Source organism: Exophiala mesophila (genome assembly GCF_000836275.1).
Source record: "Exophiala mesophila strain CBS 40295 unplaced genomic scaffold supercont1.4, whole genome shotgun sequence".
In the NCBI taxonomy this organism is placed as follows: Eukaryota; Fungi; Ascomycota; class Eurotiomycetes; order Chaetothyriales; family Herpotrichiellaceae; genus Exophiala; species Exophiala mesophila.
This window is the reverse complement of record NW_015622507.1, coordinates 3,341,138-3,363,340: the sequence shown is the minus strand read 5'-3', so window position 1 is coordinate 3,363,340 and position 22,203 is coordinate 3,341,138. Positions and strand designations below refer to the sequence as shown.

The 22,203-nt window shown below is 50.1% G+C and overlaps 9 protein-coding genes across 14 annotated transcripts; 6 read left to right on the top strand and 3 right to left on the bottom strand.

Annotated features, from left to right (window-relative positions):
- Positions 1-513: 513 nt before the first annotated feature.
- Positions 514-2,025, bottom strand: PV10_06309 (uncharacterized protein). The gene has a single exon (XM_016371092.1). It carries the CDS (start codon positions 1,878-1,880, stop codon positions 1,014-1,016), a length of 867 nt encoding a protein of 288 aa, XP_016223385.1. The 5' UTR covers positions 1,881-2,025; the 3' UTR covers positions 514-1,013.
- A 261-nt stretch (positions 2,026-2,286) lies between these two features.
- PV10_06308 (uncharacterized protein) lies at positions 2,287-3,449 on the top strand. Its single transcript, XM_016371091.1, has 2 exons — positions 2,287-2,968; positions 3,035-3,449. Exons 1-2 carry the CDS (start codon positions 2,792-2,794, stop codon positions 3,110-3,112), a joined length of 255 nt encoding a protein of 84 aa, XP_016223384.1. The 5' UTR covers positions 2,287-2,791; the 3' UTR covers positions 3,113-3,449.
- Positions 3,345-5,023, bottom strand: PV10_06307 (uncharacterized protein). Its single transcript, XM_016371090.1, has 3 exons — positions 4,584-5,023; positions 4,059-4,538; positions 3,345-4,007 (listed from the first exon to the last, which is right to left on the bottom strand). Exons 1-3 carry the CDS (start codon positions 4,866-4,868, stop codon positions 3,522-3,524), a joined length of 1,251 nt encoding a protein of 416 aa, XP_016223383.1. The 5' UTR covers positions 4,869-5,023; the 3' UTR covers positions 3,345-3,521.
- A 992-nt stretch (positions 5,024-6,015) lies between these two features.
- Positions 6,016-7,310, top strand: PV10_06306 (uncharacterized protein; the record flags this gene model as incomplete). The annotated part of the gene is made up of 4 exons (XM_016371089.1): positions 6,016-6,088; positions 6,142-6,383; positions 6,446-6,696; positions 6,745-7,310. The coding sequence occupies 4 exons, from the start codon at positions 6,016-6,018 to the stop codon at positions 7,136-7,138; spliced, it is 960 nt and encodes a 319-aa protein (XP_016223382.1). The 3' UTR covers positions 7,139-7,310.
- Positions 7,311-8,163: 853 nt separating this feature from the next.
- PV10_06305 lies at positions 8,164-10,981 on the top strand (the record flags this gene model as incomplete). 2 transcript variants are annotated; one of them, XM_016371087.1, is made up of 7 exons in its annotated part: positions 8,164-8,216; positions 8,317-8,698; positions 8,785-8,989; positions 9,040-9,071; positions 9,127-10,378; positions 10,436-10,578; positions 10,643-10,981. In XM_016371087.1, 7 exons carry the CDS (start codon positions 8,164-8,166, stop codon positions 10,691-10,693), a joined length of 2,118 nt encoding a protein of 705 aa, XP_016223380.1. The 2 variants fall into 2 exon arrangements, with proteins under 2 accessions (XP_016223380.1, XP_016223381.1); XM_016371088.1 differs by lacking the exons at positions 8,164-8,216; positions 8,317-8,698; positions 8,785-8,989 and having other exon boundaries at positions 8,991-9,071; positions 10,643-10,693.
- On the bottom strand, positions 8,210-12,785 carry PV10_06304. Of its 3 annotated transcripts, XM_016371085.1 has the most exons (4): positions 12,415-12,785; positions 12,333-12,356; positions 12,222-12,281; positions 8,210-12,171 (listed from the first exon to the last, which is right to left on the bottom strand). In XM_016371085.1, exons 1-4 carry the CDS (start codon positions 12,445-12,447, stop codon positions 11,674-11,676), a joined length of 615 nt encoding a protein of 204 aa, XP_016223378.1. In that variant the 5' UTR covers positions 12,448-12,785; the 3' UTR covers positions 8,210-11,673. The 3 variants fall into 3 exon arrangements, with proteins under 3 accessions (XP_016223378.1, XP_016223377.1, XP_016223379.1); XM_016371084.1 differs by having other exon boundaries at positions 12,222-12,356; XM_016371086.1 differs by having other exon boundaries at positions 8,210-12,281.
- Positions 12,786-12,871: 86 nt separating this feature from the next.
- On the top strand, positions 12,872-14,882 carry PV10_06303. Of its 2 annotated transcripts, XM_016371082.1 has the most exons (4): positions 12,872-13,622; positions 13,676-13,756; positions 13,811-13,980; positions 14,039-14,882. In XM_016371082.1, the coding sequence occupies exons 1-4, from the start codon at positions 13,374-13,376 to the stop codon at positions 14,046-14,048; spliced, it is 510 nt and encodes a 169-aa protein (XP_016223375.1). In that variant the 5' UTR covers positions 12,872-13,373; the 3' UTR covers positions 14,049-14,882. The 2 variants fall into 2 exon arrangements, with proteins under 2 accessions (XP_016223375.1, XP_016223376.1); XM_016371083.1 differs by having other exon boundaries at positions 13,811-14,882.
- On the top strand, positions 14,864-17,230 carry PV10_06302. Of its 2 annotated transcripts, XM_016371081.1 has the most exons (3): positions 14,864-15,496; positions 15,550-16,926; positions 17,006-17,230. In XM_016371081.1, exons 1-2 carry the CDS (start codon positions 15,188-15,190, stop codon positions 16,909-16,911), a joined length of 1,671 nt encoding a protein of 556 aa, XP_016223374.1. In that variant the 5' UTR covers positions 14,864-15,187; the 3' UTR covers positions 16,912-16,926; positions 17,006-17,230. The 2 variants fall into 2 exon arrangements, with proteins under 2 accessions (XP_016223374.1, XP_016223373.1); XM_016371080.1 differs by having other exon boundaries at positions 15,550-17,230.
- A 1,205-nt stretch (positions 17,231-18,435) lies between these two features.
- On the top strand, positions 18,436-22,078 carry PV10_06301 (uncharacterized protein). The gene is made up of 2 exons (XM_016371079.1): positions 18,436-21,366; positions 21,435-22,078. The coding sequence occupies exons 1-2, from the start codon at positions 18,922-18,924 to the stop codon at positions 21,783-21,785; spliced, it is 2,796 nt and encodes a 931-aa protein (XP_016223372.1). The 5' UTR covers positions 18,436-18,921; the 3' UTR covers positions 21,786-22,078.
- The last annotated feature ends 125 nt before the right edge of the window (positions 22,079-22,203 follow it).

Here is a 22,203-nt window from a genome sequence, read left to right as displayed (position 1 = left end):
AACGGTACGGTCAGCATGTTACGAAAGTGACAGCTAGAGATTGGACCACATACTCCGCCCATGATCACGCCCAACTCTTGCACAAATAGCAGGAGAAAATCCCCGTGAACTTGGGCAGCGTTGTTGAGTTGGCAAAGACGCTAGACATGCCTCCCGAATGGATCGGCTTTCCGGCAGGGCATCGAAATAGCGTAGAACAGAAAGATTGCCTCGAATACATACTTGATACGCAGTTTGGGCAGTATCTGAATACGAAATCCATTTGCTTTTGGACGTCATGAACAGTGATTGAACTGGAAATATCCCATTGTGGCCAGGAGCAACACTCTAGCGCTTGGACGATCTTCCGGAGTCTGGAACCGACGATGGCGAAAAACCGGGGGCTCTCATGCACTGTATCGTGCGTATCCATCTGTCCACATGATGACTGGTGTTTGACTCACCAGGCTTAGTCTGTTTTAGGTCGGGTTGATCAATGGCCAATCCAACGTTCATCCGAGTGGATTTAAAGCTCGCATTCCACAAATGATTGATGGCATCATAAACACAGCTGCATGAGATCCACACAATCCTTAGTAGTGTGGAATAGGTGTTTTAATTGTTGGCAGGCACATCGGCACTACGGCAGGCCAAAAGGCTAGTATAGAATAAGTGGTCCCCGAAGAAGAATATCGTGGTTTGGCTCTATACTCATCGCTTTTTGTGCCTCCAGAAACGGCGCCAAGGTACGCACAAGATCCTAAAAGACGGGCGTTTCCTGTTGTCATTGCTTCACTTCAATCGCCGGAACCAGTAAGTGTTTTGTCCCAATATGATTCGCTTTTGGCCTCCATGTGAAGTTGATCGCCATACCATGGTCTATCGACATCTGAAAGACTTACGCATTAATGCATTCTGCGGGGTCAAGTCCGCTTGGCCATGCAATCGGCTGTATGACAAGTTTGGTAGCAGGGAAGTCGACAAATTTCTTGGTTCAACGAGGGCTGCAAACCATTTGCAGAACGAGGTCAGACTTAGTCTGTATCAACAGGGTCCCAGTCTGTCACCAGGTATTCATCCAGATCATCCATCCTTTGCATATCTTGCTCGTCTATTGCAAAGTGCGACACCTCGCCATTGGCCCGGATGCGTTCCTTGGAAACACTCTTTGGCAAAGGTATATACCCATGCTGTAAGCTCCATCGAATCATCAACTGCGCCGGTGTGCAATTGTACTTTTTGGCAAGCCCCGAAATGATAGGGTGCTTCATTCGTAGAGCCCTTGCCAATGGGGCGTAAGCCTCTACCAGAATTCCATGCTCTTGGCAAAAGGAGGTGATGTTGGTTCTGGTGTTGAACGGATGCACCTCAATTTGGTTTACGGCGGGCAGAATGCGGGGTTTCGAGGCGATGAGTTCTTCCAAATGTTTGACTCCATAGTTGCTGACGCCACCGATCTTGACTTCCCCATCGGCGATGGCATCCTCGAGGGCTCTCCAGCTGTCGAGTCTCGCTTGCTTTCCACCATATGGACTGTGTAGAAGGAAGAGATCAATATAGCCGAGCCCACTTTTCTTGACCGACTGGCTGATGGACTTTCTCGCCGTTGCATATGTCGAATTAGTTGCTAGCTTGGAGGTGAAGAAGATGTCCTCCCGCGTTAGGCCACTTGTGTTTACCGATTTGTCATTGAGAAATTCCAGAATGGCTTGGCCACACTCTGCCTCGTTGCGATACATTTGGGCGGAATCGCAGGCTCGATAACCAGCTTGGAGAGCATGCTGCACTGCGGACCGGGCCTCCTTTCCTGTCATCAGATACACCCCAAGATGGATCCTTGGAATGGACAGCCCATTAGCCAAGGGAATGCGCGAAGATAGGGAAAAGCTATTGGGTGCCATCTTGACTGCTGGGAACGGCTTATTGGCCAGAAGGTGTTTTTGCTCTGTTCAATGTTGATGATTGATCTTGACGTTGAGGGATTCAATTTCAAGCGCCGTTGTGCTTGGAGTTAGCCACCAGGGGCACGTGAGTGACGTAGCCATGACCTCAGTTTTAATATCAGGAAGGCACGCAGGACACTGACACGGACATACTCCGTAGTATGTATGCATGTGGGGGCGGTGGGGTTGCGTTTGTGGTTTGGGTTCCCATTTCGAATGATCCCCCGTATGAGTCTACGGCTGATCACAACATATCCGCGGGCTTTTTGCATTCCAGAGTCGGTTATGCAAACCGCTCCCTCACGCCACCGCCTCGCTGCATCAAAAGGACCAGGGTCGCCCAACAAAAGACAATGGATCATCATCAATAAATCGTGAGTATATAACATGCCTAGGTGAAATGATCGGGCGATTCGGACCAAGCGACCGACAAAAATTCATTCGCTGGTTGAGGACAAAGGCCGCCAATCAAGTCACCATAAACTCGGCTGACCGGCACTCGAGTTATTCTCTGCTAAGAACTCTCCGCCGAGCAGGAGAGGGACATTGACGGACCTCGGTACTTTCCCAAGTGATTAATTACAACAACTCCAACAACCCCAGACGGTGTCATGATCTGTTTCCATCTGTTATTTTTATTCCTGTGATCAGTCTCTTGTGAATCTATCTTCTGTATCATCGCGATCACAACGTCAAGCCTCATTTAACCCTACATCGCCACTAAAACCTCTCCCTACCGCGGCTTAGATTTCACCTCGTTTCACAGACCTACCGATCCCCATCCAGCCCGTCTGTTGGGTGGCGCACCGCATCGATCGGAACCTACCTACCCTATCCCTATTCAACCATATAAACCAGACTCCTCCACCATGTCGAAGACATTTACCGCTGCCGATGTGGCCAAGCACGATCAGAAGGCGAAGGAGATGTACCTGATCGTCGACGGCACAGTTTACGATGTCACCAACTTTGTTGATGAACATCCTGGTGGAGCCAAGATCCTCAAGAGAGTCGCTGGCAAAGATGCGAGCAAACAATTCTGGAAGGTAGGTTTGGGAGCAGTTCACCCTTTGTTCCGCTTCTCGGAGAACTAATCGCGGTATATTTGATAGTATCACAACGAGTCAGTGTTGAAGAAATATGGCGCCAAGCTGAAGATTGGCGAGGTTGGAGACAAGGCCAAACTATAGAGAACTGTGAGCTTGTTGGTTGGATAGTCAAAGGCCAGAGACTCGCAAGTCCTCGTGTGGCATGGCTGTCGCTGACTGAACCATATCTTTCTCCTTGGTGGACACGATTGGTTGACATGGTGAATGGCAATGGCGTTGGCGGATGCAATCTTCAAAGATTGGCGCCGTGGTCGGTGGTCATGTCAGGGGACTGACTTGCTACACAAGAGACGCTTACATGTACAGTTTGGTACATCTGCAATATATGTACATAGACCGTCTTAGAACAGATACATCTGCCGGGGTTCGGTCAATGTCATCACGACACTTTCGCCTTTATTGGCTTTCGTCCTAGCTTTTGCGATGTTCTGTTGCTCTTCTTGATCAACGACTTTCTTGTTTACCAATCTAGATAGGGCTAGACCACAATTCAATTGCTTCGTGGCAAGGCACCCAATTCTGCTCTCGCTTCCACGATGGCGGATTCCAGATTGCCGACCTCGCTCATGTTCAACTTGTCATGGGCCAAAGCATTCCCAACTCTCTGTATATGACTTGCTCTGCTTGACACAGCCTCGCGGGATTGACTCAAGACTTGCAAAATCTGCATGGTTGATCGATCTTGCAGCTTTGTTGATAGATCCTGGATTTGGCGGCGGAGGTGTTCCAATGAAGTGTCTCTATTTGCCGGTATGCCGAGGCGATTTAAAACTGCATTCATAGCTAGAGAGTCGATAGAGACTGCTTCCGTGCTAGTACTTCGTAGCGGTGTCTTGGGGAAAGCCTGGTGCTCAGGCTCGAGTCCTTTCAATCTCAGGTCAAAATCATTGAGGACATGTCGCCGAGACTCGAGATTCCCCAGGTCAGTCGCAACTCGTTCCATGCGCTGTGTGAGCAACAACAGTTCTGAATGAATCTGGAGCTATAGTCAGTAAGGGTCGTCAAGAGAGGACGGCTCCCCCCACACCTTTGTAGATCTGATGTGGTCCTGTTTCTTGCGAAGACCAATCATTGCTTGTAGTGACTTCTCAGTCGGATTGCCATGCTCCTGCCTTACCGTCATAGCCACAACATCATCAATTTCCGAGTATAAAGATCCGAGATCGTCCTGAACTTGACGTGAGGTCTCAGAAGCTGGGTTCGCCTCGGATCTCTCCTCTGGGGACCTGATGACACACTGGAGGTAGGTGAGGTCGAGAAGATCTTTGACAGTCTGGACTTGGTAGAAGTGTAGGGCCGAACTGAGCTCAGCAATCCTCGTTCTAGTATGTTCAACATCAAGAGGCGAGCTGGATGACTTTAGTGTAATGTCATTGAGGCCTTGCAGACTTTGATCATCAGAGGCCAGTCTGGCTGGGATGTCCAAGTGGGCAGCTTTGACATGCTTTTCAACATTGTCTTGTTCAAGCTGGAGCTCAGTTCTGAGCGTGTCGAACAGCTGCTCGTTCTGGTAATATCAGTCGCTGCTAAATGATTCGGCCTACTTACTCACTGCGAACGTGATATGCTGGATCTGAGCTGCTTGTCTTTGGCCCAAGTAAGACGCATGGGTGGTAGAAGTCTGCTGAATGGCATCTGACACGCTTGAAGATTCTCTTAGGGCTGCTAGCTGAGACTGAAGGGCCTCTGTCCGTTGTTTGTAGGCTCGCGTTGAAGATTCGAGGGCGACAGTCGCGTTACGAAGTGCATCTTCGGTCAGCGGTAGACTCCCTTCAGGGGACACGTTCAGGGAGATTATATCTGCAAAGGCATCACTTCGCTCATGCGACAGGCTCATCTTCGTCAGGCGCCTCGAAGTTGTCAATGCCCTTTAATTCAAGAATTTCCCGAAAAATGATCTTGCGCACGGGAAAACCAACGCACGTCATGATTGATAATCGCTTCAACTATTGCATGTCTCGAATTGCACCTGATATCGTCGGTTGCGTCGACTGAGACAGCCACATGTTGTACTAACGACTATGTTGTTCTTTCCTAAAAATTACCAAGTATCAACAACGATCGCTTGAGGAAGCAGGAGCGGAGAGCTTGGCAACCATATCACGTGATCAACAAGTACATCTTGTCTCCGTCGCGCCGCGGACTCAAACCTTCCATGGCAATTAATATCGGTGGAAGACATCGTGATTGCCCTATGGTGTCTACGAGTAGGTAATCCCACAGCCCACAGATGACTCTTTTCTTGATTGCTGCTGGGACTTAACCGAATGCTTGACTTGACATCAAGAACCACTCATGACTTGTGACATCGTCGGCCTGGTGTACACCTCTTTCTATGATGATTCTTAGTAGTCCTCAACGATTGTGACTGTGCATCCATGGACAGCTGGCAAGCTCCGACACAGGTGCGTTGCCTGACAAGTCTTGCACAGTTGTGGCCTTCGGCAACTAGCAGACAACCGTGGACGGAGATCATAGAGCCACGGAGCACGATGTCCGTGGCCGACCACCCGTTTCCAGTCGCTCCCTCCTAGAAGTCTCTTCAGCCACGATGGACAATCTGTCCCTGTCCGGGATACGGAGCTAAGAGTATGGTAGTTCTGGTGCCGGAATAGTCTCTGCAAAGTTGAGGCAAAATAGTATTGGATACTACTGGTCATAGCTTTGTCCTAAGAGGCAAGCTATGCATGCCTATTGCAGGCTGCGACCGTAGGAGGTCCTTGTGCAAAGGCCGCACAACGGATTTAATTGCAACTTTCCGCGGACGTGCCACGGACGGCCTCTGATTGGTCCGCTACTTCAGCCTTGGGGACGGCCCCACAGCTCTGTACTTTGGATACTTGCATCGCAGCAATGGTTTAAGTATCTCGCATTGCATTTGTGCTCGATGATGGATTCTTCAGACATATTCAAGCAAATCGACAAGCTCGTCCTCTTTCGAACCAAACTCTACTACAACGACACACACAGCGCGCCAAGTGACAATGACTAAAACAGCAAAATTCTCGGTCTCTGAGATCCCACGCCTCGATGGTTATGTGATTATCGTCACTGGGGGTTAGTTGATTGCACTCTGGAAGCCATGGGACTACCAGCTGACGCATCGATAGGGAATTCGGGCATCGGATTTGAAACGACTACTCAGCTAGCTCGTCGAGGAGCCCGTGTCTACATCGCAGCGCGCTCGGAAAGTCGAGTCCAGTCAGCCATCAAAAAGCTAGAAGCAGGACCTGATAAGGTGGACGTTCGATTCCTCAAACTGGATCTACAAGACCTCCAAAGCATTAAGACGACGGTATCGGATTTCTTGCAGAAGGAAAACAGATTGGATATTCTGCTCAATAATGCAGGGGTAAGCAGCACTCTTCTCCAACTCCAATTCAAGTAACAGGTCGCTAAGAATTCGATGTATAGATCATGGCAACACCTTACGAACTGACCAAAGATGGCTACGAGGCGCAGTGGCAGACCTGTTTCCTCGGACACCACGCCCTGACACTCGGTCTTATCCCTCTCCTCAAATCCACCGCTGCACAGAACCCAAGCGTCAAGGACCGCGTTAGAATCGTCAATGTCTCGAGCGATATGGCTTTCCACTTGGGCCCCAAGACCATCAACTATGCCGATCCAAATTTGTCAGACTTGACTGGCGGTTTGGCATTAGTGTAATACTCCCACTCCCAAGCGCATGCGCCTGCGACTGACCAGAACAGGAAACGCTACAGCCACTGCAAACAAGCCAGCATCATAGCTGCGAAAGCCCTCAACGACCGATACCAAGACCAAGGCATCACGGCCTACTCCCTGCACCCAGGGGTGATCAGGACGAATCTTCAAACAGCTGGTGCTAGTGCGTCGTGGTTCGGTGCGTTGACCAAGTTTGGTATGATGATCACATCACCCATGAGTGTCCATGACGGGGCTTTGACATCTTTGTTCTGTGCGACGAGTCCTCAAGCGGCGAAAAACCCGGGCTGGTTCTATTCACCTATCGCTAAACTAGACCACAGAGCCGATAAATGGTTGAACAACCCAGAAGCCATGAGAAAATTGTGGGAGTTGGCAAACACTCAGCTGAAATTCAATGGCTTCGAACTCAATTGGTAGTTTCCAAGTCGAATGATTCACCAAGGGGTCACAGGCATGGGAATGGCATGGTTATGGTACCTCTGGATCGGGAGTTGGGACAAGCTATCAGATATTCACACTCTAGCGATCTGATCTGCGATCTGAAAATTAGCGTGTGATTTCATTATTCATTCATTTTGTTCGATACCCGTTCTATTTTATGGATATGGAGTTCGTTAGTGGGCCGGATTTTGAATCGGCCAACAAGGAAGAATGATTACGTATTTTGGAAAGCAGAGTCTTATTTCCTTCTGAATCATTTAGCTAGTGTATCACCAGATTGATCTTTGCATCTATCTCGATAGTCCTCTGCGAGCGGAAAAGACTATGATTCGAATAGACGAGTGATCAGCATCTTCAGCCACATTACTTAGTTGTCAACGAGCCAAGAATGAATGGCATCCGCCCAGATCGCGAATAAGACCACAGACGTCCCTGGGCTTACCGTAGCAGTGCATAGTTAAAAGGTTAAATACCTAGTCACTTCTAGACAAGACGGTAAAACACTCTCATGACAATCTGAGCTTCTCCCAAAAGTACTACCTAAGTTGGCCAAGACCAGAGAGTCCCGATCCATTTGGTTGGAGTCTTTCAGAGGCTGACGATCATTGTTATTGGCGGCAGCCTAATTCATCATGTCCCCTCGAGTTTCAACATCATTTGAATGAATGTACTTCTGAGAGCCCACTTTCGGTACCAACTGCTGCTACTGTACCAACCAGTTTTGCCAATACTGTATCCCAAGTACCTAAACTAATTGTATATTCTCTTTCTTCTTGACATCTTGTCAACTTTTATGCAATAGTGGAAATCTCTGTTCAAGTTCCCGCCCTTTCTGGTCCTGGTCCCTGGTCTTCTACTCGTCCCTCAATTCGATCCCTTGGTACCTATGCATGCCTAGGTACGCATAAACGAACGGACCCGATCAGGTGGTGTGCCGACAGGGAAAATCTTTCTCTTAATAATACTTCAAAGACTTATCTTACTATATTTGTCCAATCAAAATGACACAAGGAATTCGTAGCGTGGTATCATGCGCTTCTTGTCGGCAAAGAAAGTGAGTTGATCTTATTATTGCCCTCTCCTACTAATGAAGATACGCTATCCGGGAATTGGACTAGATTCCCTACTACTAATACTAATGACTGTGGAAATAGATTGAGATGCGACCGCACCGAACCATGCAGCAATTGCGTTTCGCGCAAAGTCAGTTGCGTATATGCGACAGGGTCACAGAGACGGGCTGCAGGGATTCAGCGCCGAGGTGGTGGAAATGATCATCTCGACGCTCGTTTGATTCGTCTGGAGCAGTTGGTTGGCATGATCGCCGACCAGCGAAAGACTTCAGATGCCGACAGTGTTGATGACAGTAGTAAAGGTTCCCTGGGGAATCCTTCACAGGGAACTTCCGGTCCACATGGTTCCAACAGTCCGTCAGCTGAAGACAGTCAGGGGGTTTTGCCTGGTCGAATGGTCACGAATAACAGTAACCAGACGGTTTATGTTTCGGCGGTCCATTGGGCGGCAATCTGTAATGAAGTGGGTTGATATCCTATCGTTGCTGCATTGGTATGTGTGTCTTCTTTGGACTCTGCTGACATTGGTTTCTTCTCCTTCTGTTCCAGATTGCTCTCGTTCGTGAGAATCTCGAAGAAGATGGCTTTCACGAATCCCCCAATCCGCCAGCATCGATCGAACCGTCGGGACCACTGCTCCTTCGATGTGTGGGACCTCTTCCTGATCTTGAAGATGTCCTAGCAGATATCCCATCAAGAGGGATTTGTGATAACCTCGTGGCTCGCTTCTTCTTGATGGGAGAGCCTGCCACCGGTACTAAACGTCCCCTCGACCCGTGTGCAACGACGACTGACAGATGTTAGCCATGTTTCACGCCCCGAGCTTCCAGCAACATGTATGAAGACATCATCCATTCTGGACCGACGTCACGTGCTGATTGAACCCTGCAGTATAACCAGTTCTGGCTCGACCCGACCGATGTTTCGCTACCATGGCTAGCTCTTCTGTTCGGTATCTTGTCCATCGGAGCATTTTTATACCTTCGGTCGCAAGAAGACTTGCCATCTGGCTTTGGCCATCCTGCACAGGTCACGCAAACTTTCCACAAACGGTCCACCGAGTGTTTGATCATGTCAAATTACTCCACAAGCCCGAGCACCTTCACCATCGAGGCGGTTTTAATCAACATTCAGAATGAGTTCGTGCGCCAACCTGATGCTCAGGTGGGGATATGGGTCTTGACCGGCGTCGCGATTCGACTGGCAATGAGAATGGGTTACCATCGAGATGCGCAACATTATCCTGGAATATCCCCTTTCCAGGCCGAAATGAGACGGCGTATATGGGCCATGATGTTGCAGGGTGACATGCTGACTTCTTGCCAATTGGGACTGCCTCTGATCATTCAGGAGTCGCACTGCGATACCCAGTCACCGCGAAATTTGTTCGATGAAGATTTAGACCCTCATGCCACTGAGCTGCCACAATCACGGCCGGAGACGGAGTCCACCCCGATCATATACACCATTGTCAAGGGCAGATTGGCTTCGGCCTTCAGAGCAATTTTTAATCAAGTTTCGTCGACCAAGGTGGCAACCTTTCAGGAGGTCATGGCCTTGGACAAAAAATTGAACTTGGCTCACCAGTCGCTACCCAACCATCTTCGAATATCCAATCCAGAAGACGCTATCACCGTATCGCCGCGGCTGTTGATGCGGAGATACAACCTCGAATTGCTCTATCAGAAGGCGCGCTGTGTACTGCACCGGCACCATATGACCGAGGCATTCGCCAATTCCGATTATACATACTCGAGATTGGTATGCGTCGAAGCGGCAATGGCACTTCTTAGACATCAGGCCCGGATTTTCGAACAGGTCCAGGTGGGTGGGCGACTCTTTCGTGATAAGTGGTTCATTTCATCTCTTGAAAGACACGATTTCTTGTTGGCGTCCATGATTGTCTGTCTTGAACTCAACTCTCGTTCGGATGAACAAGTGGACCAGCTCAATCTCACAGGCAGCCACATGCCGCTGCACTATAGCCGGGATGAGATGATCATGGCTCTACAGAACACACGTCTTTCATGGGACGATTCCAGCAAGAGTTCCAAAGAGGCCATGCAGGCATCGAACATTCTTGGAGTCATGTTGGACAAATATTTCCCAAAGAGACAGCATGATGTGCCGCTTCCGCAGTTAGGTATGTTCACCTCTTGTTGCTTTGTCTATACTCACAGGCTGACTGTTGTGCCCTCAGTGGATGATTTCTTCGAAACCACCATCTCCAACGGACCACAGTCCTTCGGCCAGGGAAACTCTATTCCTCAGACAGTTGTCAGTCCAATCTCTGGTGGCGAAGGTCTAGTGGCAGCACTCAACAGTCCAGGCTTTGTCAACTGGGTACGTCCACCCATCTGTTGATTGATCCAGTCCATGCGTACTAACGTCGATTGCCGTAATCTAGGATCTGTGGGACGCACATATGTCAAGATCTGACAGGGAAATGGACTTTTGAATTAAAGCAAAGTAGAAGTGCTGGATTGGGGGCCGTCTCAAATTCCAACTGTCGGATACAGCATTCGTGGCCATGTTCTCTCCCATGGACAGAGGCAAATGCACTGGCAGTGCAATGGAATTTGTGCTATGGTTAGAGATCTGGATAAGTGAAACAGGATTAATGGTGGCCGAGAACTTCAATCTGAAATCCTGCAAGCTGTTGCCCTTCGTGGATATGGATTGTCGATGGTGAACGTTGGTACGCAAGGCTAAGTGAGTCGATGAAACGATCAACCTGCGACGAAGGGATATCAACACATTGATTTTTAACACCGCAGATGGGCAAATGGCCGGATTATGGTGGCCAACTGGGGAGGGAATGAGGGACGCAAGGTCCTCGTTTACGGGCAGGAATTCGCATTGCGGACGTCGGACTCAAAGTGGTTGCATAATCTTTGACCGATTCTTCCTAATACACTTGAAGCATAGCCCTATGATAGACTAGATAGGCCCACGTTTGTTGATCTGAGCGAAAGATGTAGTGCTAGTCCAGGGGATCGTACGGGAAATTCCAGAAGCTTGGGAGTGTTATCTGCTGCTGCGCCGTGACTTGTATGGTCGGTCGCCTTGTCTTGCTTTCAAGATATTCCGTGGTCCAGCTCCGTCTCATATGCGAGGTGATGGTATAGTCCTCAGCGCCACACTGGCAACAAGTTCCCGCTGAGAATTCTGACTACTAGACTGATGATGATGAGTATGCCCGAAGCACAAAGCTCACTTCATTCGGTGTACCAGTGTACAATTTTCCAAGTTCTTCGTAACCTATAAGTCACGAGATGGAACCCATGACCATATCACCCGGTAGTGGAGTGATAGGTAACACAAATCGATTGATTGCCACCTGGAGATCCCTGTGGAATGATTTCGATGCCAACATGATCGAGAGTATGGAAGGCAGCGTTCGTCAATATTCTTTGGTGCGCCTCGGATGTAGCGCCCTCATGATTGTTTCGCATGGCCATTGAGAGCTTTTCCATTGGCTGTGCCATTGACAGCCTCGGCCTTGGATTTTTGGTATTTGGCAATATCCTGAGCCACCAGCTTTTCCATACGGGTTTTCAGCTCAGGCCTGTACCCCAGAGCAAACAAGATTTCGAGCCAGACAAAGAGAGGGGCGAGGAAGAAGGCTTGAAAGATGTTGTCGAGTAGAGCAGGAGCACGACCCTCAAATACGCCGTGGCCAATAAATTGAGCAATCCAGGACACGACGAAGCCCCCCGCGGCATAGTAGTTCGCGGTCATACCATAGATGGTGACCAGGTACTTCCCGTACGCAGTGCCTGCAAGCAGAAGGATTGAGAGCGCAGTCCCAGCGACTGGCTCCAATAAAACGTATAAGGAACAGTACAGTAGGCAGAATATCGTTCCGGCATTCAGATCAAGGTAAGGGATCGTAACGGCTTCTGGCAGAGGGATTAACGTTGGACTGTTGGAGAACTTGAGTGTCATTAGCCCAGGCGCCATTGTCAAGACTAATGGATGCGCACCAAAACAAACGTAGTCCAGAGGATGGTTGGAACTCCAATAATATGAATGGCAATATTGGTCTGAGCGAAGATTAGCAGGATAGACTTGTCAGGATTCGAAGAGTCACATACAGTGTCGTGATGATATGCGCCATACTGGATAGACGTCAGTACATGTACAAGATCAAGGCTTATCACTGCCTAGGCGACTCACAAAGCGCAGTTGGCTCTCCAGATTCAGAGCCATGTCTGTGGTATCAACGTCACAAATGTGAACCAGTATTGATTGGACATTCGAGGAAGAAGAATGAGTATAGAAGTTGCAATAAGGTAGTCCTGTTCGAAGGATGCGCAGGTAGGGGGATGAACATAAATTAGAGCACAAAATGTGGCATGAGCAGAGCACTCGAAAGAGGGAAACTGCAACGTCAGATCAACGGATGCTTCTGATGGGGTTGGATTGTCACGAGGATCGTGGAGGGTACACCTCCGCCTTCTTTTTCTCCGGGTCCAGGGTCTGTGGAAGGAATTGAAGTGCGTGGGAAGACTCGGGCGTCTGTTGTCTTACCATGCAATGTCATCCCATGTGACAACTGCGAGAATAATAAGGACCAACAAGACGACTTGCATTAATTATGCTGTTGTTCGCCAGTAACCAGGAGCGGCATCGTGGCATGGTGGGAGGGGTTGATAGGCTGTGTCCAACGCCCCGGGTCCTTGGACCTCGGGCATTTGGGCAGTCACGGCAGTGTCACTGTGGTGGGCTCCAGGCATGGCAAGCATTCGAGGCTAACCCATATCAGGTCGTTGCGCTTTCGGGGCCTACAATCGACCTAGTAAGAACTACGGAGAACTCTTTCAGTACACAGCGCATGGTATCGTGGGTGCGTTGATATTCTTCGCCTTCTGCGACACCACGTTCCTTTGTCGGCTTGCACACCACTCTCACGACTAACACCTAGCAGCACTATCCCTCATAAATTCTTCGACCCTTACAGCGTCTTGCGCACCATCCAAATCTACCAGAGATCTCGTTACGCCAAGCAAAACAGCGCCAGTCCAAATCCGCGAAACACCAGATCCTCACACAAATCTTGAGGGAGAATGAATTAAAGGCCAAAGAGGTGGAATCATCATCCAGACAGGGTTCATTGATAGCTACCAACGCTCACCATGTTCTTCCTGCGCTATCTGGAGAGGGAGATTAGTATTCACCCTTCCTTCTTCGGTAACAATGTTCACGAAAGATTAAAAGACCAACTCTACTCCGACCTGGAGGGCAGCTGCAATGGAGAATATTACATTGTGTGTATCATGGACATTTACAACATCTCCCCTGGCCGCGTTCGACCAGGTTCGGGGGATGCGCAATTCACCATCTTGTATCGGGCAATTCTTTGGAAACCTTTCAAGGGCGAGACGGTGAGCCTTGTCCGTGCTTGCAAGACGTACATCCAGACTGACTCTAAGTCTAGCTCGATTGCGCGGTGAACAACATCAAACCTCAGGGTGTCTTTTGCGAAGCCGGTCCTCTCACCATCTTTGTTTCCGCCATGGTAAGTTGAAGCTGGCGATGGATTTTCGAGGGCATCAATGTTAACCTCGCCCAGCATCTCCCACCAGGTATGAAGCACAATCCAGATGCCACTCCGCCTTCGTACAGCAACAAGGAAGGAGACATTATCGAAAAAGGCTCGGCCGTCAGAGTTCAGGTCATTGGTCTGCGGAGTGATGTGGGCAACATCTATGCAATTGGCAAGATGTCTGCCGCCTGGTTTGGGTAGGTCGCCTGATCTTTTTACATGAAGTCGTTCGACTGGCCGCTGATATGACAGCAGCGCCTATTGATTCGGATTTGTGATGGTATCGAATTCCGTTTCTTGTGATCGTTGGACCATCTCTGCCTACAGGAATCTCCCACATGCTTGCGCATATTCTTCATCGCCAAGCATACTCCATTACACTGGTGACAGACTGAAATTTCAATTGAACGACCCTTGGAATCATCACCAGAGGCGGGAATTTGAGAGTAACTACACAGTGGGCACCAAGAACGATGTTACTAAATTGCGCATCGCGCAATGAGATTGTTCGAATCGTCTCAACCATGGGGCGACAGGGGAAGAGACTATGAAACAGGCACATTCCCTGATGAATATGATGAAACGAACACTTTCTGGTTGATTTGGAGGCGCGGGGGGTCGGCTCTCTGGCGTGGGTGCTGATGATCATCATGCACGCCATAGATTTGAGACTGCTCCATTTACCAAGGATCGGTCCTCTCCTCTAGCCCAGGGAACCATTTGCACAGTCGCAAATCGGGGAGGCTCTTTTGGACGGCCTTCATCAACCTAGCCTCACTTTGCTTACAGGGGGGGATCAAACTCTGAAACGCAGGCTAGGCGGGTTCGGGAAGCAGATGGCGGGGCAACGTGTTTTGAAGGTGACCGCGCCCGCGCTGTTGACCTGTAACGTGTCCCCATGACTCTGGGCTGCATCCTCATCCACTTTTGGATCTCTGCACCATGAGAGCCATGCAGTCAGTCTGCACTCTGCACTCTGCAGGGTGACTGCCGAGCACCGCATGACATGACGGCCAATCTATGGCCTTGTTAGAAAACAAACAATGTGTCTTCCCTCCTTCCAGTACTCCGTACATCAATGAAAGTCTGATCCCTCTCGTCTCCAAACTTTGCACTTTGCACTTTACAAATCCACGTTGCAACTGCCTGAAAATCGTCATATGTTTTGCCCTCCTTCCGTCTCCGCCCTTCTTCAGAAAACGTAAACAAACCTCCACCACTTGATTGACGAACAAACACGCTTAATAAGGTCACCCAACAGTTGTGCCTCCTTCGACCCAGTCTTGTCCCAGACGCGTTCTCTTGCCAACGTTTGCGGAGTACCGATATCTGACCCTTCTCGATCCCACCACATAGCCCAACTGACCCTCACGCGTCAACGCAGCCTTGACTGCGACCGTCAAGATGAGTCTCAAGACCATCTACCAGCGCTTTCTCGAGAATCCCAACCCGATCAGCCTCTCGGATAATGCATCCCTACACTACGTCACAACATTGAAGTCATATGATGAGCCCGCTGGCATAATTCGTCACCTCGAGACCCAGGATAAGAAGATTGTCAAGACCAAAAGTGCCAAAGTCATCTCGGCAGTAGAAGGACATGACGCGCTTGCCATTGAAGTCGAAACCGTGTTGGAATTCATCTCCGGAGGAGGAGCATACCTGCCTGGTTTGGAAAACTTTGTTGTCGACAAAATAGCCACAATCCCCACTGTAAGCCAGGCCGCAACACTCGAGATGCTTGAACCAACTGACCATGCGTGCAGACACATTTCGTCCAATTTACCGCCGACCAGAAGATCTCAGGAATTCGTATCTTCTGGGACCAAGGTTCACTACTCAAGCAAACAGATGTCATCGGTTCACGAGGGAGAAACTGGCCTTTGGTCGATGGTCAAGACCAGATCCGACTCATCAAGTCCAACGTCCGGGCAGCACCCGTGAACAACACTGAATCCTCTGGTCCTAATCGCGGCCGAGCGGAGAGTGGCAACATATCCTCGTCTCGAACCACATCTCCAAGCAAGAAACATATCAGAGACCCTCATGCTAGCTTGGATCTGTTCGCTCCCAAGCCCATTGACGAAAACTCCAATCAAAGCGGTTCGAACGTTGTGGCACCGCGTGCATCTGCGAAGCCCCCCGCCCGCGAAATGAACGAACTTTTTGCTGCTGGCCACGAAGACCATGAGCCCGGATCGCCCAAGAAGGTTCCGATCGTCCCTGTCCTCCCACCCAAAGGTCGTAGCAACCAGAAATTTGCGCCTTCGCGATTGTTTGCGGACGACCCCGACGAACCTAAGGCTGTGGGTTACAAATCGAACCCAGCCAAATACAATCACTTTGACATTGGCGACGAGAATGAAGACGATCCCATGCAACACCACGAGCCTGTTGGGCAAGCCTCAGAGAATGTCCCTCTTCGACCCAAGACAACAAAACATGCGCCGCAGTGGGAGTTCCAAGACTTCTATACACCAGCCAAGGTTGGTCAAAGAGTTCGAGGTCAAGATGTGGTTCATTTCAGCCTCACGAACCCGGCCAGCAATCCGGAAACACCTGGACAAAAGGCTGCTGCAAGACCCCGTCGTGACAACGAGACACATTTTGAGCTGAAGGATGACGGCACACCGATTGAGCGACATGTTGTGCCCAAGCCTCGAAAGGATGCCGACCCGCACTTTGAATTCAAGGATACAGACACTCCAGCGCCAGCCCGCATGAGTGGTCGTCCAACTAGTTCGGCAGGCGACCGTCAGGGATTGTACACCAACAACCTGTATGATGAGGAAGACAGTGCCCGAGGCGAGTCAAAAGCGCCTCTTGCTACCATCACCAACAATCAAGGTCGCAAGAACGACTTTGAAAGACACTGGGGAACGTCAGATGAATCCCCCTCGATGGAGAGAACGGGTAACGAAAACAATCACGCTGCGCACGGCCACAAGAAAGCAGTCCAAATGATGGATTCACATTGGGAAGTGGATGATCAGCCCACCGAGCAAGACCTGAAGCAGGCGAAGCAGGGGCCAGTGAAAAAGGGGCTGGAGAGTCACTGGAGCATGGGAGACGTCACGACCGACACCAATGGCAAAACGGCCAAAAAGGGTGGGTTTTGGGACTTTTGAGAGGAACACAGTATGGTGAGTTGTATTGTTGTGTCTCGTTCACATCCACCAGCATAGCAATGACGGTTGTGTGTACTCACGAATCTCCTGGAAGCCGACTTTGACGAGAATCCGGTGAGGTGGAATCATTGCGGATATCAAAATTGAATTATGATGAACGATCCTCCTTTCTTAAGCTAGTGGTAGTACAATCCATGATAGAGTACAAACAGGAGGGCAAAATGCCATGAATGTCAACCAACACCAAGCTAGAAGTCATGGCAGCGCCACCGAGTCTCTGTCCATTGTACTACGGAGTATAGGTACCAAGATATCTGAGTTTGTTTTGTCAATGACGTTGGTGGCCGTTTGGGAGTGAGAGGGACTTTTATTTTTTTAGGTTCAGGGCCTCGGACTTAAGGCCACCCATCAAATCCAAGGGCCAATTGTGACGCCGGGAGGTTTGTCGTTGGTTGGTTCTCAGCCATCAAACCAGAGAAGTGAGTCATAGTGATAATCGCTAAAATCGCTGCTATCGAGGGGTCCAAGGGTTCCCAGCCCTATTTGGCTCTTCTTTACAGACGAAAAGGGCCATGCCAGAGAGCCTTATCACGAGATTTATTGGAACTATCCCTGGTCGTAGGAGGCAGGAGCCGGCGGATGTGTATTGGCATGCAGCATGGTACGCAATCTCTGTAGCCTATTTAATGCATTCCTCACAGAGTAAAGTGATTCAATTGCGGCGCAGCTTGCGATTACAGCTCAAAACTTAGGAGGGTTGTATGTACCCACGATAACATACTGAGTACACAGGACTTCCAAGGCTATAGTCAACAACAGAAATTCGAGTGGCCGCCCGGCTGGTCGAGTTTGGAAGGCGCGGAAGTTGTCAAGGTGGAGGAATTCTCAGTCCTGGCATGGCTTGGGTGTCGAAGCCTACTGACACAGGCGGTACCTAGGCAGGCACCTATCGACATGATCTATCTAGGTACAGTTCGGCTCAGCTTCTAGGGCCGAGCGAGATGTTCGCGGTCAAACCTTTAGGCCTTGCAACTTCTCGATTGAACCATCGGTCACTCCGCAGATGGAGTCAGCCGACACCAATCAACTGATAAAGGCCAGGCGACGAGTTTATTAGTTGGATGATCCCCAATAATGACGACTTGGAAGGCACACCTGGAGCAAGGGCCGAGCAACGGGCCAATCGCACTCACCTCTAAGCCATAGCCAAGCTCTGGAGTACAGAGGCAGCTGCAGCCTGCAAGGAGGCCTGGGAGCTCAGACGCCGCCCGCGGGAAAGCTTGGAAGGATGGCATGGTGCCCGTAGGATCGCCCGTAGGATCTCGTAGGTACCTTAGGTAGGTATCTTGGTAGAACAACCACAATCAAAAGGTGACCCTGATACCCTGATGATGGTTATTCAGCATCAGGCTAAGAAAACTGCGTGGGTAGGCGCCTCACATCCTGCACCATCCACACAAACACGGGCTAGAGTCGCTCCACACCCAGCGTGATTCTGTCCTCCCCTCCATATGACCCAAACATCTTCTCATCTACTCTATTTCTTCCTCCTCACCCTCGACTTCGGTCACTCCAGTGTCCCAACCCTCTCCTCTTCGTTTTCAGTAAGAACCCTGCACCTCACGGGTCCGCGACCTGAAATCCTCCCACCTGCCTCCCCCTCCGCGAGAAAGCGTGCCGATAAGCCTTAAGTCCGGGCTCCTTTGGAGATTGCTGAGTACTCTAAGGCCTTTCAGTAGGCTGCCATTTTGTGTCGAAGCGTCATATTTCTCCCTCTCTGCTGGACTCGATCGCGACCAACAGACAAACTGCGCAGCTCTTCTCCAACTCCGCTACTTTCCGACTTGTGCAGAGGCACTCGATCTCATCCTGTGTTTTCCCAAGCCAGGCATCAACTGTGTTGCGCCACTCGCCTAGAATTGGTAACATCCCCACCCACGAGCCTTCGCGACCTCGACTTCCTTCCAACCACCTTCAACTCCACCTCCAAACATCCAACGTCGGGCCACTATGACGCCCACTCCTCCCTCTGCCGGGACGTCGAATTCAGGCGCATCGCCCGACTTCAGAGTCGTGCGCAAGAGAAACCGAATCCCATTGTCATGCGCACCATGCAGACATCGCAAGTTGAAATGTAATCGACAAGCGCCGTGCGACAACTGCACAAAACGAGGGGACAGTGCTTCGTGCACATATGCCGCTCCCTCAACGCGGAAAAAGGGCAATCACAGCCAAAATGCCGCGCCCACCGCCCCAGATGACATGCAAAATCGCATCGACCGGTTAGAAGGCTTGGTGCTGTCCTTGATGACGAGTGGCTCTACCCCTGTCAGTGCAGCAGCAGCCGTGAGTGCCTTAGCTTCTACCGGTCCCAGTACGGGTGAAAGCGAGTCACATGAGCATGGCCTCGATGCAGACAACGATAGAGATATGGATGAATCTCAGATGAGTGACGATAATGGCGACAGAGAAGACGAAAGCGAGACCGATGGGGTGACCAAAAGCTTTGGCATTCTGAAGGTGGACTCGGAAAAGCAAAAGACCTTTTATGTCGGCGAAGCTCACTGGGCTGCCTTGCTCAGTGAAATCGGTGAGGTCAAGAATTACTTTGTGGCTCATAAAAAGGAGTATGAAGAACAGATTGAAAAGGTGGAAAACGCGAGGAAATCCATGGGAACCGATGCCGGCTCTGGCCCAGCTCTCCTGTTTGGCTCATCTGTCCCGCCACAAAGATCCGAGATCGTGGCTCAGATACCTTCTAGGTACATGTCCGATATCCTCATCGGTCGCTATTTCAACACCTTTGATCCTGCAACGCACATTTTACACGGTCCCAGTTTCCAACGGCAGTACAATCAGCATTGGGTTGATCCTTCGAGCACTTCTATTGTATGGATCGCAATGCTGTTTTCCATGATGCGCTTGGCCATGTTGTCATACGGTCGAGAAGGGGACGAACCGCCTGAATTCCGCGGCAAGTGCCATGATATGGCGGTCAACTTCAGAACACAAATGGCCCATTGTCTGATCACAGCAGATTATACCAAGCCACACAACCACATCATCGAGGCTTTGATCTTTCACCTCCACGCAGAGTACACCTCCAACAGAGACGCCGAGGCAAGTGTTTGGGTCTTGGTCGGCATGATCGCTCGTCTGGCAATGCGGATGGGTTATCATCGAGACGCCAAATTGTTCCCAAATTTGACGCCCTTCCAGGGTGAAATGCGACGACGGATTTGGACCTTTGTCCGTAGTGCCGACCTCCTCTTCTCGGCCCAGGTGGCTCTAACACCCATGATACGGATTGGCGATTCGGACACCGAGCTCCCTCGAAACATCTATGATGACGAGTTTGATGAAGATTCGACTGCGTTACCCCCAGCTCGACCGCCTACGGAATCCACTCCAATCTCGTACATGATTGCCAAGGGGCGGCTCTCTTTTGGCTTTGGACGAGTATTGGAAGAAATCAACGGAATCAATCGAAAAGGCTATGATGAGATCATCAAGATCGATAAAGGATTGCGTGACATCTATGACAGTATTCCCGAGCATTTAAAGCTTCGACCTATGTCCGAGCAGACACTAGCACCGATTTCACTGATCATGGCACGGTTCAGTCTAGCCACCATTTATCACAAGTCGCAGTGTGTACTTCACCGACGATTCATGCGGGCAGCCCGGAATGGAAACCGGTATACCCACTCACGGAGGACGTGCCTCGATTCGGCAATGCAGCTTTTAAGTTTCCAGTCCATCCAACACCAGCAGAGTCGACAGCGCGGACGCTTTCGAAGTATGCGGGAGCATGTGAATTCGTTGACGGCGCATGACTACCTCCTCGCGGCCACCATCGTCATGATGGACCTGTACAATCACCGAGAACGCACCGAGGCTGATGTGAGCACCCCCAGCACTTCTGTTAGTGGCACAAGTGTTAGTCAGGGTAGTAACGTGTCTGATGCGAACGTGTACACGCCTGGGCTTTCGTACAGTCGAGATGACTTGGTACGCGCCCTCGAAGAGAGTCGGGACATCTGGAACGCCAATCGGGATCTGAGCATGGAGGCATACAAGGCGAGCGAGTTGTTGAATGTATTGCTGTTCCATGTCCGACCGCCCCTGTCACCCAACAACCCTACCCACGTGCAGCTTGCTGGGCCAGGTCAAGAGAACCAAGGGTCAAATAATGACGAGCAAACCGCAGCGATGACCTTGGGTATGTTGCAAGCCGGATCGGTGGGAAGCAACGCAGCAGTTGGCGGAGGGATATCACAGTCACAATCACAATCACCCTTACCAGGGACTCAATGGGATGGCAAATCCACAGGCATGACCCCGGGTGCCATGCCTGACTTCAATACCGGGGCCTATGGTGCACCAAGCCCATTCCCAAGTGCATTGTTCAACAGCTCCATGGTGGACGGAGGTCAGTCGATGAACCTAGACTGGGTAAGTGATTAGCAACTTCTATGAGCTCGTTCTTCCTTGAAATGGTATCAATACTAACAGCTGCACAGGAGGCATGGGATCAATATATGCAGCCATCTAATTTGTCGCTGGATCCGGCGGCGAACCTGTGGGGGAGCAATTCGCCCAACAGCAATCTGTTTGCACAACCGTCCTCCACGGGAACGGAAAGCTCATATAGCACTAACCTGTCGAATTTCTATAATTATGGGCCTACGATGGGAGGACCGGTCGACATGTCCAAAATGGAATCGCAACAGACGATGCCGACCCTATCTACCAACTCAACTACTGGGTCGAACGATGGGAATGCTGGAGAGGTCTTTATGGGTGTACAAACACCTCAACCAGGCGGAGTTCCTGGTTGGAAGTGGACTGTGATGAGTGACCAGCCCAAATAGGCAGCGACTGTTACTTGTTTTGTGTTGGGAAAGAAGGGTGGGTGGATGGATGATGATAAGTGATACCCTGCACACGGAGAATTGTGATCATGTTTGAGATGAATCGGTTTGAGCGATGATATTGAAAATGTCATCAATGACAAAAATGGTGGGAGGAAATTCAGGGAACCTGGAACAGCCAAGGCAAAGATGGAAGTGAATATTGCCCAAAGTCTTTTGTAGACATGTATTATTGCGTCATTTTAAGGCTAGACCATCATGGGTTGGAATACCGACAATCTTTTCTCTTCTCCGATCAAATCTAGTTCGAATGGATACATGACAAGCAATTGCAGTTGTCTTATAGTAGTGACTAGGAAGTAGGGGAATTAGAGATGCTCAGGTAGGTTGAAAGCTTGATCAGGCCAAGGCGATCAAC